Source organism: Cephus cinctus, unplaced genomic scaffold, assembly GCF_000341935.2.
Source record: "Cephus cinctus unplaced genomic scaffold, Ccin1 Ccin1_scaffold0132, whole genome shotgun sequence".
NCBI lineage: Eukaryota > Metazoa > Arthropoda > Insecta > Hymenoptera > Cephidae > Cephus > Cephus cinctus.
Window position 1 is genome coordinate 413,433 of NW_014332865.1, and position 18,520 is coordinate 431,952.

The following is an 18,520-nucleotide window of genomic DNA, read 5'->3' on the forward strand; positions in this document are numbered from 1 at the left end:
ACCCCACCCCAGCCCCTCTCCAACCCCAACTGTCTAGCACCCCTTTCGCTTAATCCCTACAATCTTAGTAATTCGTATCTTTTTTTCTCATCCCAGAGCACGATACCTTTTTCTAGCTACTTGATCGATTCCTTCGCTTTTTGGTGCGCCGCTCTAGAGAATAGGGAAGATTATTTTTACGGAGCTCGAACGCCTCCAGCTACTAGCGGACTGCGTCCCCGGTACGTTTGAAGAACTTTGAAATTGGTAGAATAAAAAGTGAAACATGTTACGATACACCCTGCTTGGTACCACAGTGTGGCGGGTACCTGGCGGACATAATTTCACGGAGAAAGACAAATGCCACACGTGTTCAAGGATAACTGCACGTCACGATATCGTTCTACTTGATGATTTACAATACTTTAAATTGTCCCGAAACAAAGGCTGATTCGAATATACGTTATCTCGGTAAGAGTTTATCTTCGAGAATGGGTACCATTAAAGATTTAAGTAAGCCTTCCGTTATTAAGAAATCGGCCGTTCTGGCCTTATATCGAATAACAATCTTAATGGAACATTTCACTCGAGAACGCCTACTACATCCTCTTGATGGTTTATTGACGTTAGGAGTGAAGAAACTATCATTGAAACTATAGAGCCGCGATAGCGTGTCTTAAGACTATAACGGGAACTATACCCTGATACCGACGTATCCGTGGTCAAAGTCTCTTTTCGCCATTCGCCATTCCTCCGAAAAAGGCACTAATAACGAGTATGTACAAGATAACCGAACGAATGCTCGTTTGGCTTGATTCACTCTCGACCATTATGCTGATTAGACGCTACAAGGTCACTGTGAAATTTTCTCTATTCGATTCTCAAGGTTTCTATCGGATCCCAAACTAGTTGCGACTGCAATTCCTGACAGGGAAAAATAGTTCTTCGTGTCGCTCATTACGCACGTGATGATTCTATTTACGGATCTCATTGCCGACGTTCGAGTTTATCACATTTGAGACATTTTAATAACGTCCAACGTCATAAGTCCCAAGGAACCTCGAGTGGCTTGCACGTGTGACTGTCATGTTTAACCGTTAGGCTTCATATATGTTTATAGTCACATACGCAGAAGAAACGTAAAATATTCGTATCATATTATTTTTCGTTTCTCTTTTATTCACTTCATTCTTTCTTCGCGCTCGTCAGTTCCTCTCCTTCCCATTTTATGCAAGATTCAAAGTTCATGCCTACTGCGCTATACAATTTTTCCAATATACTTGCAAGAACTGTTAGCGGTCTTTGCGTGTGCTACCATACTATGAGCTCGGATTGATCAGAGCCAATAGGACTTCGCAGGGATGCCTCTCCTCCCCCCCCCCCTCCTAACCATCGTCATTCCTAATCACAACTGATAACGTTCCTTCCCCGAAGATTCCGTCGAGCACTCACAGTGTTTCGTTGACCATCGTCGCGTTCCGTTTCGCTGTGCTTTCCGCCAGCGTGTACTCAAGTCAGTCACAGGGGTTAGGCCCGTGCGCGTAGAGAAGATGTACGTGGGTCTTTTGCTCAGGGCGTCGAGGCCAAAGGCCCTCGTGGGTCTGAACTCTACTCAGAGATTTGCTTCCTCGTCAATGGGCTTGTGGCTGCCTCATCTACAGCCAGTACGTACTGCTAAGAGCTTTTAGAACTTTTCACAACTTGAGCTTGCACGATTAGATACCACCTGTATAATCTATGACTTTGAGAGGGGTAAGTATTAGCTGTTTAATCAGACCGATGAAATTGATCTAAGGGCAACCAAATGGACTTGAGGCGAACGCTGCAGACCTCGGACCGACCCCGGAGGACGACCTTCACGGAACGGAATCAGCTGAAGTACGCTCGTCGATTGGTGGTCAAACTGGGAAGTGCGGTAATTACCAGAGAGGACGAGCACGGATTAGCCCTGGGACGTTTGGCTTCCATAGTAGAGCAAGTAGCGGAGTGTCAGAACGAGGGACGCGAATGCATCATGGTGACCAGCGGGGCTGTAGCTTTTGGAAAACAGAAGCTCACTCAGGAACTGCTGATGTCTCTGTCCATGCGGGAGACTTTGAGCCCCACTGATCATACTCGGGAACACGCAGGTACGGTGGTGCGTTTGCTGTAACGATTCATTGAAGAAAGTAAAACTACTCGTCGATGGAGCGTAAAATTTTTAATGGTCCTTGAGTCAAGAGCGAATGATAGCTTTGTGTAGGTAGAGATAGCTCGTCGAGGAAACTGGAAAGTTTCTTCGAGCAATAGGAAGGTAACGAGTTCCTCATAGTTGGATGGTGCGCGCGGAACGGAAACGCGTCTGGATAAGTTCGAACGACGATCTTTCATCGCGCTTGATTTATCCTCAATTTATAAAATCTCACTTTTCTAAGTCAATAACTTACAATCTCGAAAGCTCTACTCGATTGGTCTCTTAGTTTTGAGTGTATAGACGTACGGGACACGGGGTATTGGATTCTTGGAGTGTCACTCCTCGCACCACGCGATCGACACCGTATCGCGACTATCAGTGTCAAGCGAACGTAAATAGAAACAAAGGAAGAAGCATTGCGATTCCTCGCTCGTACTGGAAAATTCGCGCAATCGTTTCGGCTGATAAAATGTGCCAAAGAAAGTGGATTCCCCGTTTAGCAATGTCGTTTGTCGTGTATACAAGACATTGTTTGTACGGCATCTGCAGTTGATATCAGTGCGTGTTTACTGAGGGGTATTTGGGAAAAGCGTGTAATGTGTCTCTATATGAGCATTCTATTTTCGAGCAATAAAACTATACAGTTTACTGGTACCACGTTGCCACCAACATGGCTCGAGCCTTTATCTTATTGACGGTGCAAATAGCTGTACTGATTAGAATCATACGTCGCACACTTATTCATCTCGCGCGTATCATCACTCGTAAGACTGATCGACCTTAAGATGAGCAACCTTAAGGTGCGTATGGCATCGTAAGAATCTGATTTTTGAACCGGTTGTAGGCACTCTTTTAGAACCGAGAGCAGCAGCAGCAGTCGGTCAATCCGGCCTGATGTCCCTGTACGACGCCATGTTTGCTCAGTACGGTGTGAAGTTGGCACAGGTTCTGGTGACTAAGCCGGATTTCTACAATGAGGAAACCCGCAAGAACATTTTCAGCACCCTAAGCGAACTGATCAGTCTGAATATCGTTCCCATCATCAATACAAATGACGCCGTGTCGCCGCCTCCTCAAGCCGACGAGGAGGTCTCGGGCGGCGGCGGCCGAAGGGGAATCTCGATAAAGGACAATGACTCACTCGCCGCGATGCTGGCAGCCGAAATCCAGGCAGACCTGCTCATCCTCATGAGTGACGTCGATGGAATTTACAACCTGCCTCCTTGGCAAGATGGTGCCAAGATGCTTCATACCTTCAGTTCTGATCTCAGGGGTACCATAAAGTTTGGGGAGAAATCGAAAGTCGGTACGGGGGGTATGAACTCCAAGGTGAACGCGGCACTCTGGGCACTGGACAGGGGAGTCTCCGTAGTAATTTGCAACGGAATGCAGGAAAAGGCTATCAAGAGCATCATGAGTGGCAGGAAGATCGGTACTTTCTTCACGGAGACAACGAGCACTTCGGCGCCCGTCGAGGTGGTCGCCGAGAATGGTAATTCAATGTCCAATCAAAGTTCTACTTTATAAATTTGATTATCTCTTTTATTGGAAGGGTTTAATGTCCTTTGACTATGTGTGACTTTAGCTCGTATCGGTAGCAGAGTATTGCAGTCCCTTCGACCGGAAGAGCGGGCCAGCTGCATCAATACTTTGGCCGACTTACTGGTATCCAAGCAGGCTGAAATCCTCGACGCTAATAACAAAGATCTCGAGGCAGCACGGCAATCCGGTCTCGCCAAAGCCCTCCTCTCGCGTTTGTCCTTAACGCCCTCCAAACTGAAGTCACTGAGTTTGGGTCTTCGACAAATCGCCGATTCCTCATTGACAAACGTCGGCCGAGTCCTGAGGAGAACGCAGCTGGCTGAAGGTCTCGAGCTAAAGCAGATCACAGTGCCCATTGGAGTTCTTCTGGTTATTTTCGAATCCCGACCTGACAGCCTTCCTCAGGTAGCTGCCTTGGCGATTTCCAGTGCGAATGGACTTTTACTTAAAGGTGGAAAGGAAGCTACGCACAGTAACAAGTGCCTCATAGACCTGGTCAAGGAAGCCCTGAGCTCCGTAGGAGCAGCCAATGCCATTTCCCTGGTGTCCACGAGGGAGGAGATCGGTGATTTATTATCCATGGAGAAGCACATCGATCTCATCATTCCCAGAGGTAGTTCCGATCTGGTTCGCACGATCCAAGAACAGTCCAAGCACATTCCCGTCCTCGGACACGCTGAAGGAATCTGCCACCTCTACGTGGACAAGGATGCGGACTTGGAGAAGGCACTGAAGATAATCAGAGACTCCAAGTGCGACTACCCGGCTGCCTGCAACGCCATGGAGACACTCCTGATCCACGAGAGTCACATGAACGGCACGTTCTTTGCTGAGGTCTGCAACATGCTCCAGAAAGAGGGCGTGAGTACATTGGTCGTCGTGATATTCTCGAACGAAGCTTCTTATCCGATTTTACTCGCAATCCAAAAAATACGACTGTGAAAAACACAACTAAAGCCTTTTTCCTCCTTCTTTACAGAGACAATACAAGACAGAGTAAAACTAAATTCTTGCCCGCAGGTGAAGATCAACTCAGGACCAAAGCTACGGGAGAAGTTAACCTTCGGTCCGCCTGCAGCAAAGAGCATGAAGATCGAGTACGGAGCACTGGAGTGCACTATTGAGGTCGTGTCCGACCTCGACGACGCGATAAATCACATTCACAAGTACGGGAGCAGTCACACTGACGTCATCATAACTGAGGACAAAAGAAGCGCGGCCCATTTCCAGTGCGAAGTCGACAGTGCTTGTGTCTTCCACAATGCCAGTAGTCGATTCGCCGATGGTTATAGATTCGGACTCGGTGCCGAGGTGAGTAATATTTTATATAATCCGAACAATCGATTAATATAAACAAATAAATCGAACGAGCAACGTCACGGCGAAGCATAACTATTTGGACAATGAAAATTCACTCGTTGGAATCCATATGGACATTTTCCTGCTCTCAGCTAACTGACGAAAACTAATTACCAGTCGTATCCTGTATGCATCGGGAATTTGCGTAGAACAATGATAATTTCACGCTGTACCATCACGTCATTGTCATTTACGGCTTCATTTATATTTAAAGGTTGGCATTTCCACGGCACGCATCCATGCACGAGGTCCCGTAGGAGTCGATGGTCTACTAACCACAAAATGGATTCTGCAAGGGGATGGACACACCGCAGCTGATTTCGCCGAGGGTGGCAACAGGACGTGGATTCACGAGCCCCTGCCAATTAACGAAGCAGCATGAATTACCGACGAATACGTTCGACAAAGTTTCCGGTATCCTGGTCATGATAGTGAGACTGTAATTAGACGCCACTCTATCCTGACTAAAGTTACCCGTTGGGTTAGATTATTCGTCAAGTTTACCCTACCGCGTCTCCGTGGCTCGGATAAGTCTCCGAAGAATACAACATCTCAAGGCAGATAACAGTCCAATTATTTTGTCTAGGGATTTCTGGATATTCGTTGTCCGGTATTTGGAACTCTGTAAACGTCAACTTGTCGTTGCTGTAAGCGCAGCATCGGATCGGAATTATAGACGAGAGCGTTAATTATAGAATTCCCAGTGGGAACACCAGCGCATTCTATACACTATGCAAGAGAAAAAGTAACGCAACGGCAGATGCTGCACTTGCTGCTACCGCAAGATAGTTTTCTTGGTAGGCAAACTACAAAATTAAAAGTTTCAATGCTTCGGGCAATATTCGTAGTCTGACCCTCCGGAAACGAGTCCAGAGTACGCGTTCTTGTATATGTTAAGGACCTCGCTATAATGTACGTCACTAAACAAGTACCAAAACCCAAAAGAATAGGGAGGCAACACCACTCGGCACTTGCCGATTCTCGCGCATCGATATTAAATTTGTATAATTTGTGTAATTTGCATAATTTGTATTTAAATTTGTATAGTTTATTATTTTGTATATATAGGAAGCTTTTAACGTGTCTTTTATATTTGTACGAATTATCCATGGCGGGAGAGTTTTCGTATGATAGGACAATTTGGTGGCTGCCACTAACGATAAAGAAAAGCTTCCCTGATCCAATTGGTAAACAGTGATTAAGACTTTTCAAAACGATTAAGGGCTCCGATATCAGTTAATGATTTCTTGTATAGACATACTCTGTGTACATAAAGAACATTTTATGAGTCAGTATACGAAATATGAACTTCAAAAAATAACTGCCGAACGGGAGATCAACTCCTGAGAACCTGCGAATTGGCATTAATAACGGCCACGAATAGTAGCGTCGTTTACGGCGCCCATTCCGTCGGCTCGTCAAATATTTTACTTCGGGATTCTAACAAGACTTTTGGAATTTACTACTTGCAGTAAACTCTTCGCTTGGCAGGAATTCTGCTCCTACCCTTTAACAAATTCAAATAAATTATGCGCATTCATGTTGCAGCTAAAAGTTTACCATTGGGAAACTTGGAAGAAGACGCGACAGTTTAGAGCGTAGCATTCGAATATCATGGACCAAACTAGAGGAATTTAAACTCGAGATTTCATTTTGAACTTTCTAACGTTACTCGATAATTTCTTATTCTGCGAGCAAAAGGTCTGTTGGTAATTGGGCTCGGATGCCCTCGGTGTCATCACTTGCTGAAGCGACTCGTATCTTAGAAGTAAACAGCGACAATAAATAGCTTTATCGAGGATGATGATAAATAAGATATACGAGGCATCGCTTATGCTTGAAGTATTCATGATGGTTGGAACAACGTCCAATCGTGGCTCCATTATGAAACGCTGTATTTACTTATGGTTGGACACACTCAAATATGCGCAACGAGGGTCACGATAACTTTTTTTATGTTAACCATATCTTTACTTCTGTGATAATTCATGGAAGATTCAGCATTATTTTTAAATTAACGGTTTTCACGTTTATATTGTTTTTATGCTAGACTTTGGTATATAAAAAACTTGATCGATCTTGCTATTGCCCACAATCAGTTCAAAGCGTATTGAAAAATAAAATGTGATTGATAACAGAATAAGTCAGTCCGTTAGAATTTATTAAGAGAGCTTACCGCATTTTAAAGATTATCTACGTGTAAATGATGCTACATAAAATTTTTCTTATCGCATCAGCAATAAATAACATTTAATTTTTAATTATAATAAAGCCATATTTTTCTGAAGAAAGTAAAAAGATCAATAATTTTTTTTAACCAATGAAACAACTATTTATTTTCTATTACAAGATATTATTTATAGGTAATGACAAATTTGGCATAATATACTAACATGTAGACACAGTACGCGATCTTATTAATTTAACACATATAAGATGCAAATCTCCTACGAGATAGAAGTAGATGGTAAGAAAGAAAGAGCTTTGTGTTAAAAAGACTATATCTTTATTGAATTTCAGGCGAGTGTGAATTCCTTTACATATTCTCGGGAGCCCACAGTTTGAAAGTTCTGTCGGCAGAAGTGCTAGCAATGAATTTGTGATCCGGTGAAACGTCAACAGACATTACTTTACCGTCGTGGCCTGGTAAGGTCTTCAGAGGTTGCCACGTTTTATTTGACCAGATTTTGGCAGTGTTATCATAGGACGCCGTAACTAGATACTGACCCTCCAGCCTCTGATACTTAACGTCCGACAGTAGATTTGTATGGGCTGGTATCGTGTATATGCAAGACCGCTTCCGCAGATCCCAAATCTTGCAGGAGTTATCCTCACTCGCGGTTGCCAGATGGAAACCATTCGGTGAAAAATCAATGCCAAATATGGATTTCAAATGTCCCTCCATAAACATTATACACCTACCAGTACGCAGGTCCCAGACTCTTCCAAACGAATCATGACCTCCTGTTGCAGTTACGCTGCCATCGCACTGAAAACTAAATTTCAACATGCATTCAATTTACAGAATCTAATTTTGAATATCATTATTTAAAAAAGTTTTATGTACCTGATACAATGTACAGCTCGAGCATGTCCTTCTTGATGTAGAACTTCAGCCTGTTGCTCTAAATCCCAAAGACGCCATGATGCATCGAAGCAACACGTTCCAAGGAACCGGCCTGACGGATGAAATGCAATTCGAGAAACTCTGTGTGGTTCGTGACCTTCCACCTCAGCTAATGGTTTCTGTCCGTTTCCGCCACCCCATAATTTTACTGAGCCTGCATAGAGAAACGTCACGAAATAATGTAAAAGGAAGGATGACATGTTTCCATGGATTTTTATTAAATATACAGTGCGTTGACTTAACTTACCGTCGGATGCACAACTCGCCAATACACAAGTCTGTCCTGCAGATTCCCCAAAAACCTCTTCGCTCACTGTAGCTTTTGGATGAAACACGATACAACTGACATTACAAGTGTGACCTTCAAGAGTTCGCAAGAGAGTACAATCAGGTACGGACCATAACTTGCACAATCCAGTCCAAGAAGCGGTAGCAAGTACCTTTGAGTTTGGACTAAACTGACAGAATGAAACAGGCCTCGTATCTCCAATTTGAGAACAGTATATGCTTAGTGCTTGAAGTTTCTTTAAAAGTTCTTGTCTGCGTGCTGTACGTGTAGCACCAGGTAGTTCTAATTCTTGCCTTGCTCGATCAAGCCGTGCTTTAGCCCTTGGAAGTGAATAATCTACAATCATAGATAAATAGAGTATTATTTTATATAGATTATGGTAATAATGTCACAACTATAACAATGAATGACACAATGAGATATTATGCATACTTGCTATCCAGGACCGTGCGATTTGAAGTGATTCTGGCCCCTCGTGATACCAGGTTGTTTCAGTATCCCTTTCTGTGGGATGTGAAGGTCTCTCTTCATCCTCGTGCTTCTTTTTTATTGCATCCTCACCAAGACTTGCTAATAATTCCCTCAACCTGGTTCGCCTGTCTGCAGGACCTTCTCCGAAGAGACAGATCGGTTCTCCTAATTGTCTCAAATTCTTTTTTACTTCAGAATCATCAGTCGACACATTAATTTGTCTCGCCTTTTTCCTTCGCTCGAATTCTTCCAATAAAGCTTGTCTATCCTTGGACATTTCATCCTCCAATTCCATATATTCATTTGAAATATGTACATTTCCAGCCATAGCTGAAATGGTAGGCATATCATTTGCATTTGCACTATCTTTATCTTCCTCAGAAGACTCAGCTGCAGCTGTAGCAAGCCGAATACGTTCTGCTTCTTCCAAAGATCCATAGTGGACTGTTTTTTGCTTCTTCACATAAACTAAATCCTCGTCGTCTGACATGTTGTATACAAGCTACAAAAAAAATTAATGAACTGAATCAAGAATGCAAATTTTAATCCCTATTTTGAAATACACAAAACAGTTTTATGGTTAACTCACATGGGTACACGCATGTAAACCAATAATTACTTATGAGCGTGCGTCCATTTTACAGTTAAGAAATACAGCAACTTCTTATTTATAAAATGATTAAATGATTAATATATATTATATACATAAACTCATTTTTATTTAATTCTCATACGACAAATGATTTTAGGAAATCAACAATCACCATATTGGACGCCAGCCGTCATTCGCCTTAAGGCCGTCTATAAGGATACAAGTCGCCTGCGACTATGTGCAATGGTGGCAACTTACAATTAGCCTTGAACATGAAAATGCGTTTTTTTAAAATTATTGCATGATTAGAAGGCTTCTATTGGTTATCACTACAATACTTACTATAGTAAAAATATCCTAAAATGTATGTGTGTCTCTCTGTTCTCTAAATATATATATGTTTCAGAGTTTAAAAAACAATTCAAATTTTATTTAGGTACATGTATTAAACTATATTTTAGCGTTATTTTTCGGTTTAATTTTAATTTAGTATAATTAACGTAACATGATGAAAGTATATTTTATATTTATAACGTTAAACTCAATTCAGTCTTTATTAAAGTACTAGTAAATCCAATATTCTAGGAAAAAGGTATTGAAATAATATAAAAATATTGTATCCACGCTTTTGATATCGTAATTAAATTTGTTCAATATTGAACCACAGACGAAATATAATTTTATTAAATCCGCGGAAATTCATACGAGATAATTTTGGTGGCTCTAAAAAGGGCCCTTTTTATTTCATATAATTGTTCACTTGGAGCTCGTATATTTCGTGACAGCCTTTGTTCCTTCACTAACGGCGTGCTTAGCCAGTTCACCAGGTAACAGGAGTCTCACAGCAGTCTGTATCTCCCGAGATGTAATAGTGGATCGTTTGTTGTAATGCGCCAAGCGAGAAGCTTCAGCAGCAATGCGTTCGAAGATGTCATTAACAAAGCTATTCATGATGCTCATAGCTTTACTTGATATTCCAGTGTCGGGATGGACTTGCTTCAAAACCTTGTAGATATAAATAGCGTAACTCTCCTTTCTTTTGCGTTTCTTTTTCTTATCAGCCTTACCGATGTTCTTTTGTGCCTTGCCGACCTTTTTTACCGCTTTGCCGCTTGTTTTAGGTGGCATCATGCAACAAAACTCTATTGATCGTACGAACCAGTACGAACCTCCTCAACGGCTGCTATGAAAATAAAGCTCGTTACTGCAGCACCACGTATATATATAAACAGACTCAGAAATACAGTACACCAATCAGAAACTGGGATTCAGATTCTATATTACACGTAACAATACCATTGGTGCGTCTGCAACATTGGCTAGGGTACCTACGTTTCAAAATTCACTGTTAGACTGCGAATAGCCATGTGTCCCTGTTTCCCTGCCTTACAGATGGAAAATATCAGTTGCCCAGAAATATTGAAAATTCGAAACATTTACTAAAGCTTTCCAAATGTTACTAATAAATTTGTTGAAAATATAAAATTGAGGCTAAATTAAATCTAGCATAATATACGGAGTAGATAAAAAATGAATTGAAATTGTAAAATGTCGAAAATAAATTACGGTCGCATTAAAATACTGATAAATTAAGTGTTTTAAATATAAAGATAATTACTTAAATCTATATTAACACTTGGAAATCCGAAATCCTGGCCAAGAATATGTATTTAGAAGTACTGGAAACTGTCAAAAATTGTTGCGCGCAATTTCGTCGAGTGGGAGCAGCCAGGGAGTGGGAGAAGTGCTGAAGGCAGTGCCTGGACTCGGAACGATTGTAACGTCTGTCCGATAGAATTCCAGAGCTGCGCATTAGCAAAACAACTCAAACCACTTCTGACTGCTTCTCATTGTCTTGTCGAATAGTTCATTCAGATTCGTACAGATATGGCTCCGTCGAACCAAACTGCGTATAAATCTCGTGAAATTAAAACTCCACCTAAAAAATTAACAGTGAAAGTTGCCCTCACAAATACTGCCGGTAAAGTGAAGAAGACTTCACATCCCAAACCTCGCATCGCCGCTTTACGTGAAATTCATAAATACCAGAAAAGTTCAAAACTTTTAATTCCAAAGTTACCTTTTGAACGGCTTATTCGAGAAATTGCCTCGAAGATGCAGAGGCAACCTTCATTTTCGAAGATTCGCTGCAACGGCGCTCTGAGAGGTTAATTCTCATAGTATTGACGTCCATTAACGTTGGAATCGGAGTTTCGTAAGAGTTAATACATTGTATTGACAAATCGGCCCTTTTCAGGGCCAACACAATATTCATACGAGGTACAATCACGATTTATTGATTTAAAATAAGATATAGATAATTTTTTTATACAACTATATTTGTAGTTTTTAAAGTGCAGGTATAACAAATATTTGTACAAGTACTCGTGATATATGTATTATTCACAATACTAAAAAATAATTTTCTATTCTAGTAATATATTTATTTCAGTTTTCCATATTCGTTCAGTCTCAATGGTATCGTGGAAGTGTACGACGTATTAAAATAATAATAAATATTTGTCTCTAACGATCTGTCCGAATAAATCATAAGCATAGGAATAATCAGGAACATCCTCTGTATAAGACGCGATGAAAAGGATATATAGTTAGTCCACGAGTACAATGTGTTTTTTGACATTTATGAAACAATGAAATCTAAGAAATCACACGTCAGTTTCCATGCAATTACGGAAATATATGCTAAAATTGTAAAATTCAGTGCGAATCCATGCACATGAATATTTTGCAAGAAAAATGCGTTGCCAAGCAACGTGTGGTTTGCTGAAGACTTCATTATTTTTGATCTGTGAAAAAAAAAACTGAAATCGTGGACTGACCTATAGGGAGTGCTATAGGCCGTAAGGTGTAGGTAGTGTTTTAACTTTTATGCGAAATCTAGAGTTATCCTCATATTGAGTATATATGACGGCCCTGAAAAGGGCCTTTTCTCTCACGAGTGATATTCAATTGTACAAGTTCATTTCTTCTTCGGAGCAGCCTTTACAGTTTTCGAGGGTGCAACTTTTTTCGGTTTGGGTATCTTAGCTTTGGTTGCCGGAGATTTTGCAGCCTTTTTCGTTTTCAATGGAGTTTTTGACTTAACAGCTTTTACGACTGTTGCCTTAGTTACTTTTTGTTTTTCACTGACAGTAGCTTTCTTTGCAGCATTTTTCTTTTCTGCAGCCGCTTTTTTCTTGGTAGGAGTAGCAGCAGCTTTCTTAGGAGCTGTTTTCTTCTGGACAACTGGCTTTTTCACAGGTGCAGCCTTCTTGGTGACTGCAACTTTCTTCGTGGCTGCAGCTTTGCGCGCAGGACGCGGAGCTTCGGATTTCACAACTTCAACTTTTCCAGACGAGATTTTGAACGATCCTGATGCTCCCTTACCCTTGGGCTGAACCAGAATACCAGAGGTCACAGCAGTTTTCAGATACCTCTTAATGAAAGGTGCAAGCTTCTCGGCATCCAATTTATACGTGGCAGCAATATATTTTTTAATGGCTTGTAGCGAAGAACCACCACGTTCCTTGAGATTTTTTATAGCCGCGGTGACCATTTCTGCAGTACGTGGATGTGTCTGTTTTGCACGAGGTTTCTTCAGTTTCGACTTTGACGCAGCAGCAGAATCCTTAGCAGATGCTGATTGAGGAGAATTCGTCGCTGACGTTGCAGTAGCGGTTGTTACGGGTGCAACCTTATCGCCCATCTTCTTCAAATGTGGAATCTCTGATTTCTAAACTTTTTAGTAAAGTTTATAACAAATCGTATAGATACGTATTATTATGTAAACGTGTGTACTTGTCACGTCGAGTTCTTGGACAATGATTGCTAGTAGCAAGAGACCGTTTAAGAGTATTGCCGAGCACGGACCATGGAGAGAGACCAGTCGGCCTTTCTCGCTAGATGTCGACTGAACATTTGGACGCTTAGTACTTAAAATTTTAATTTATTCCTTAATATTTTTGTTTACAAAGCATTCTCATAGTACGGAATAATACTATCCTTTTGTGTGAACTATGGATTTTTTATTAAACAATCACCAAGATTGCTCGTTTAACCGAAGTGACGAAAATTCAATGAAATATCAAAGCATGTATTCGAGCGTGCGCCGCGTTCAACTCTTTACACATCTGTTAAATATTGTTGAAATGCGATATCGCATAATATTGTTTACCACTTTGTCGCTAAAGGATCCATTATTACGTAGTTCGTACAATTGGCAGGTATAGCTTAATGTAATTATACTTTTTCCTTTTCATACGGTACGAGGTTGCAGTTAACGTCTGGCATCAGGCATCACATTCAAGTGCAGCGTATCTTCATCCCGCAGGACTTTGTGTTAAAATGAAAAAATTATTATAATAAAGATTATATGCTGCCATTTTCAAACATTACAAGTCGTCTGATTGATATTTTTATTAAAAATAATTACATATAAACATGGTTGAAATCTATTGTACACGTTTTGATTAAGTTGGCTAATATTGCATTGGTCACGCATCCGATGCAAATTCCATGTGGTAGAGACTTATAAGACCGACAAATTAATATTTAAGGTTAATAAAATTCCAAATTATATACAATTATATTTACTCGTTGCTCTCGTCAAATATGGGAATTGAATCTATTTTATTTTTTTTCTTTAAGAAGATAATAAATTAGTCTAGTGCATTTGTGGAGTATATGATAATTGCTGGATAAAAATTTCTACTAAAGATTCTGTTTAAGGTAGTGATATCAAAAATTTATTTTCTCTTTACATAAAGACTAATATGTTAACGTGAAGAAGACTATTTCTATTTCCAAGACGAAGATGTAATGTACGAAAGATATGGTTTCAAGACGTAGATAAAAATAATTAAGTCAACAAATACATTAATACAATTATGAATTATTATTATGAGTGGGCATAACCATTATAAAATATATTTTGATTAAACTTAATGAAAATAGATGGTATAAAATTTCATACATATTTCAGGGATTTTCATTATTCATACACACATTATTCTCATTAGCTGTTTTAAGTGAACAAAAAAAATCTAGGGGACCTGACTAAACTGTCTGGAGGCCATTCCTATGGTATGTAAACACGTACCAGTGGTACTATAGGGTCATATATTATATATATCATCTTACCCTAGAACAGTAAGATGGCGTAACAAGCTACATTTTCACTGTAAGTACATGTATTTTGCCTTACTGTTATAGGGCTAACAACAATTTCATCAATGATTTTCAAAAGTATTTGAAAGTAAATGAGAAACTGTATAAAGATGTCATACAAAAGATACAGTGTAGTTCTTTTAGTATTATATGAACTTTGCATTCCGCATACGTAGGAATCATTTTGTGGCCCTGAAAAGGGCCGTTTTTATTTATTGACGTGTAGGAAGATGGATGATCTTTGTGGAATAGAGTTCTTAACCACCAAAACCATAAAGAGTTCGACCCTGGCGTTTCAAAGCGTATACGACATCCATAGCCGTTACAGTTTTTCTCTTGGCGTGTTCCGTGTAGGTGACAGCATCACGAATTACGTTTTCCAGGAAAACCTTTAATACGCCGCGAGTCTCTTCATAGATCAGACCGGAAATACGCTTGACGCCTCCACGACGAGCCAGACGACGGATAGCCGGTTTAGTGATACCTTGGATGTTATCGCGAAGAACTTTTCTATGTCGCTTCGCTCCTCCTTTTCCCAACCCCTTTCCGCCCTTTCCACGACCAGTCATGATAAAGCGCTTGAGAACACTGCGATCAACGATGCAACCGAGAGAACTGCTACGTCAGTAAAGAATGGGGTCGCTTTTATAGAAGCTTGAGAGACCTATCCCCTCTACAGGAAGGCCAACCAATCAGCGGTCATTCGGCTGACTCATGGAGCTTCCAATGTGAAAATTCACAGAACACTACGCTTTAGACAGCTTTTGACTTGGTTGCCTGTTTTTGGCTAAAGTTTAATTCTGAGTAACATAACTTGAAGCAGGTTCGTAAATCCACTGAAGGGGAAATATTTCGTAAGTAAATAGCAACGAAAGTTGCGTGCAAAAGTAGTCTCGCTACTGGTGAAGTTAAGAAACCTCATGGATACAGACTTCGTTTTGTTGCCTTGGCTAAAATTTGTCGTTACCAGACGAGTATTTAATTCTTTTCAACGATTTGTTTGTAGAATAATGCGACTTCATAACTGATCCTTATTTACAAAGCTCATCTGTAATGGCAATCCAGAAAGCCATTGAGGCATACCATGGTTTGTTTATTTTAAATACGCGAGTCTATGCACCATTCACACAAAACGCATCACCATTATGCGTAAAGATATTTAGCTAGCCCGAATCTAATATTATAATTTCTATTAAGTTCATCTTTCATTAGTTTTCTCATTTTTCTTTTTAATGCCTTGTCAGGCATCTCGGGTATTTGGAAAGTGTTGACATTTTGAATAATCATTTGGAATCTTTAGGGGCTTTACATATAAATCGGTAAGCAAAACGTAATTTGTACGTCAATGAGAACCCGTCTTTAAGATCCGTCCATTATGTTTTTGTATCAGATTGAAGCGCCATTGGAATAAGTGAATGAGGAAGACGCACATCTATGTGAAATATGAAAATGGACAATTGCGTCATTGCAGTCTGATTCTGTTAGTCACTCAATTTTCACAACAGAATTCTCATCTTGGGTGACGTGAATCGTGAAAAAGGCCCTTAAAAATGATTAAATTGAAAAAAGAAGTAGATATGACAAATCATACTTTGATTCTACCTTCGGTGGCTTTTGGCAACGTTGGTCAATTGGCTGTAGATTTAATAATATCTAGTCTGAAACTTCAAAGGATAGGATATTTAGTAAACAATGCCTTTATACCGATTATTGGTGCTGATCCATATGATGAAAAATCGACAGATCTTTGTACAACAGTTGATTTATTTCATGGACCAGAGAAGAAAATAGTTGTACTACAAATTCGGTCGCCACTTGTCAAGAAACCAATATCTTTCTTCACTGAATTAATACAGTTTATTACGGAAAGAAAAATAAAAAAGGTACAGGATGGACAATTTTCATTAACATAAGAATAGATTATATGTATATTCTATTGTAGGTGGTTATTTTAACCAGTAGCTATGGACATGAGCAACGAGATGCTCAATTAAGAACAGTACCACTGCGTTATGTTGCATCTCCCAGCATGCTCGAAGAATGTGGTAATCAGTTTGAGAATTTAAATTGGATACAATTGGAACCAAAAGTAATAGATTTTATCAACCCCAGAGAAAATTTATATATTCCTGGAGGGGGCTTTGCAAAGAGTTTAATAGACACTTTGGCCAGTGCTACTATTCCCAGTGTAATTTTACTCCGATTTTGCTCAGAGGGTGATAATATTCCAGAAGCAGTAGAGTTGACTAATTATTTAAATAATTGGTTAAATATTATTCAAAAAGAAGAAAGTGGCACATGTAAAATAAAATATCCACCATCATGGAAATTTTTATTTGGTAATCCACCACCTTTGGAATTGTACTGATAACTCTTTAATGAAAAAATATGTATAAAATAAAATTTTTTATGAGAATACAATTTATGTCTGGTCTAAATCTACTTAATAGTTGGTCATTAAAGAAATAATTAAATCTAGGAAATATGTTTCCACATTTTATTCTCACAATATACACCTCACATTGTATAAAACATTCCTATTTTAAATTATCTTTCATAAATAACAAGGTTCAAACTGACAGTTTCAACTATTTTATTTAAGCCAGAAGTTTCGATTTTGCTGAAAATGCTGTGTATGAAACCAGTGCAGCTAAAACTGCAGCCAATAACTCTGAATTGACCCAAGGTCCTAAGTATGCTCCTGGATTGTTAAGAACGACAACAGCAAGTGGTTTGACATTACTAGGGTCTTCTCCATTTCTTTGAGCTTTGCGAATTGCAGCATAGCTTTCTTCATCATAAAGTTTCACGCTGTAGTCACCAGAACGTGCTTTCTTGATATCCTCTGTCCAAGAGACCTACAAATTTTTATAAGAAACTTAAGTACATCTGTATCATTTGTCACAGTATATATATAATGAAGTAATTGGAAGATACTTTGTATTACATACCTGATATTTATTATCTGCACTCAACCTAACTGCTGGCAAAGTCCTTCCTTCAACCTCTGCATAGAGCGAGATACCTTTGGCTCCATTACTGCATTTCAGAGTAAATTGAGTGGTGAAGGCAATAGTAGTCAAAACTGTAGCATCCTCGGTGACATATGCAGATGCTGTTACTTCTGGTTTCTGACAGAATTCAGCACAAGCAGCTGACAGTGCAGCAACAAAGAACACACAAATTGCCAACTTGTCCATGATACTTTCGTTTCGTCGTGAAACTGTCCTTTTCTGTCAATAAATTAGCAATATTCTTCCAAGGACTGTCGGCCACTATTTGTAGAGTTGTACAGACTGAACAGAGCAGCAGTGTGCAGTATTATTCACTAAACGGAAATTAAAGCCGACTGAAGCCGACCTCTTCATGCCAACTTGTTACTAGTGTAAGAGCCACGTCACGAATTCGAGTACAGAGATCAGTAGGGAGATGCACAACGCTACGATTTTCGGCGATACAAAAATCGTGGCGCTAAATCATAGCGGCGAGTCCGGAAGTAGGATATTGTGATCATCGCCTCCGTCGACAATACGAATCCCGTCGTAGCCGAGCTAAACGGGAACACGGACGCGTAGCTTGGCGGGCAGAGGTTCTCCGCTACTCACCGCTGTTTCCCAAACCAACCCTTAGAACGAGCCCGGGAACTATAGAACTTCTCAACAACTGTTGAAAAAGCCTATTGTTGAAAAATTTTTACCCGACATCAATGAGTGCAATTTTGTGGGACATTTTTTACTGCTTTTCTATTCGGCTGAATAGTATTTAATATGAGTTCAATATTTTTTGTGAGAGAAATGCACAGCACTCCTGTACTTGGCATAG

The 18,520-nt window shown here is 40.0% G+C and overlaps 6 protein-coding genes across 10 annotated transcripts; 2 read left to right on the forward strand and 4 right to left on the reverse strand.

Moving 5' to 3' along the window:
• The first annotated feature begins 1,412 nt into the window (after positions 1-1,412).
• Positions 1,413-7,312, forward strand: LOC107263101 (delta-1-pyrroline-5-carboxylate synthase). Of its 2 annotated transcripts, none has more exons than XM_015729950.2 (6): positions 1,413-1,643; positions 1,775-2,108; positions 2,997-3,644; positions 3,738-4,555; positions 4,715-5,005; positions 5,268-7,312. In XM_015729950.2, the coding sequence occupies exons 1-6, from the start codon at positions 1,530-1,532 to the stop codon at positions 5,433-5,435; spliced, it is 2,373 nt and encodes a 790-aa protein (XP_015585436.1). In that variant the 5' UTR covers positions 1,413-1,529; the 3' UTR covers positions 5,436-7,312. The 2 variants fall into 2 exon arrangements, with proteins under 2 accessions (XP_015585436.1, XP_015585437.1); XM_015729951.2 differs by having other exon boundaries at positions 3,009-3,644.
• Positions 7,313-7,536: 224 nt separating this feature from the next.
• On the reverse strand, positions 7,537-9,949 carry LOC107263103 (U4/U6 small nuclear ribonucleoprotein Prp4). Of its 2 annotated transcripts, XM_015729955.2 has the most exons (5): positions 9,530-9,941; positions 8,902-9,442; positions 8,428-8,805; positions 8,121-8,334; positions 7,584-8,049 (listed from the first exon to the last, which is right to left on the reverse strand). In XM_015729955.2, exons 2-5 carry the CDS (start codon positions 9,428-9,430, stop codon positions 7,590-7,592), a joined length of 1,581 nt encoding a protein of 526 aa, XP_015585441.1. In that variant the 5' UTR covers positions 9,431-9,442; positions 9,530-9,941; the 3' UTR covers positions 7,584-7,589. The 2 variants fall into 2 exon arrangements, with proteins under 2 accessions (XP_015585440.1, XP_015585441.1); XM_015729954.2 differs by having other exon boundaries at positions 7,537-8,049; positions 8,121-8,805; positions 9,530-9,949.
• Positions 9,950-10,241: 292 nt separating this feature from the next.
• Positions 10,242-13,792, reverse strand: LOC107263110 (late histone H1). Its single transcript, XM_015729966.2, has 2 exons — positions 12,516-13,792; positions 10,242-10,705 (listed from the first exon to the last, which is right to left on the reverse strand). The coding sequence occupies exons 1-2, from the start codon at positions 13,236-13,238 to the stop codon at positions 10,289-10,291; spliced, it is 1,140 nt and encodes a 379-aa protein (XP_015585452.2). The 5' UTR covers positions 13,239-13,792; the 3' UTR covers positions 10,242-10,288.
• A 141-nt stretch (positions 13,793-13,933) lies between these two features.
• On the reverse strand, positions 13,934-15,308 carry LOC107263111 (histone H4). The gene has a single exon (XM_015729967.2). The coding sequence runs from the start codon at positions 15,265-15,267 to the stop codon at positions 14,956-14,958; it is 312 nt and encodes a 103-aa protein (XP_015585453.1). The 5' UTR covers positions 15,268-15,308; the 3' UTR covers positions 13,934-14,955.
• A 110-nt stretch (positions 15,309-15,418) lies between these two features.
• LOC107263107 (proteasome assembly chaperone 2) lies at positions 15,419-17,140 on the forward strand. 3 transcript variants are annotated; one of them, XM_015729963.2, is made up of 4 exons: positions 15,419-15,552; positions 16,089-16,581; positions 16,641-16,743; positions 16,811-16,991. In XM_015729963.2, the coding sequence occupies exons 2-4, from the start codon at positions 16,249-16,251 to the stop codon at positions 16,852-16,854; spliced, it is 480 nt and encodes a 159-aa protein (XP_015585449.1). In that variant the 5' UTR covers positions 15,419-15,552; positions 16,089-16,248; the 3' UTR covers positions 16,855-16,991. The 3 variants fall into 3 exon arrangements, with proteins under 3 accessions (XP_015585449.1, XP_024936335.1, XP_015585448.1); XM_025080567.1 differs by having other exon boundaries at positions 16,641-17,140; XM_015729962.2 differs by lacking the exon at positions 15,419-15,552 and having other exon boundaries at positions 15,897-16,581; positions 16,641-17,140.
• Positions 17,141-17,181: 41 nt separating this feature from the next.
• LOC107263109 (translocon-associated protein subunit delta) lies at positions 17,182-18,119 on the reverse strand. Its single transcript, XM_015729965.2, has 2 exons — positions 17,650-18,119; positions 17,182-17,556 (listed from the first exon to the last, which is right to left on the reverse strand). Exons 1-2 carry the CDS (start codon positions 17,896-17,898, stop codon positions 17,296-17,298), a joined length of 510 nt encoding a protein of 169 aa, XP_015585451.1. The 5' UTR covers positions 17,899-18,119; the 3' UTR covers positions 17,182-17,295.
• Positions 18,120-18,520: the final 401 nt, after the last annotated feature.

Excerpts from the sequence above, each read along its gene's own strand:
- LOC107263101 (XM_015729950.2), top strand. The coding sequence starts at position 1,530 with ATGTACGTGGGTCTTTTGCTCAGGGCGTCGAGGCCAAAGGCCCTCGTG. Across the intron at positions 3,645-3,737 it reads CGAGGTGGTCGCCGAGAATG|CTCGTATCGGTAGCAGAGTA; the intron begins GTAATTCAATGT and ends GTGTGACTTTAG. Across the intron at positions 5,006-5,267 it reads GATTCGGACTCGGTGCCGAG|GTTGGCATTTCCACGGCACG; the intron begins GTGAGTAATATT and ends TTATATTTAAAG.
- LOC107263103 (XM_015729954.2), bottom strand. The coding sequence starts at position 9,430 with ATGTCAGACGACGAGGATTTAGTTTATGTGAAGAAGCAAAAAACAGTC. Across the intron at positions 8,806-8,901 it reads CGCACGGTCCTGGATAGCAA|ATTATTCACTTCCAAGGGCT; the intron begins GTATGCATAATA and ends CTATGATTGTAG. Across the intron at positions 8,050-8,120 it reads CGAGCTGTACATTGTATCAG|TTTTCAGTGCGATGGCAGCG; the intron begins GTACATAAAACT and ends GTTGAAATTTAG.
- LOC107263110 (XM_015729966.2), bottom strand. The coding sequence starts at position 13,238 with ATGGGCGATAAGGTTGCACCCGTAACAACCGCTACTGCAACGTCAGCG. Across the intron at positions 10,706-12,515 it reads AGGCTGCTCCGAAGAAGAAA|GGAGGTTCGTACTGGTTCGT; the intron begins TGAACTTGTACA and ends AGCAGCCGTTGA.
- LOC107263111 (XM_015729967.2), bottom strand. The coding sequence starts at position 15,267 with ATGACTGGTCGTGGAAAGGGCGGAAAGGGGTTGGGAAAAGGAGGAGCG.
- LOC107263107 (XM_025080567.1), top strand. The coding sequence starts at position 16,249 with ATGATTAAATTGAAAAAAGAAGTAGATATGACAAATCATACTTTGATT. Across the intron at positions 16,582-16,640 it reads CGGAAAGAAAAATAAAAAAG|GTGGTTATTTTAACCAGTAG; the intron begins GTACAGGATGGA and ends ATTCTATTGTAG.
- LOC107263109 (XM_015729965.2), bottom strand. The coding sequence starts at position 17,898 with ATGGACAAGTTGGCAATTTGTGTGTTCTTTGTTGCTGCACTGTCAGCT. Across the intron at positions 17,557-17,649 it reads GTGCAGATAATAAATATCAG|GTCTCTTGGACAGAGGATAT; the intron begins GTATGTAATACA and ends AAAAATTTGTAG.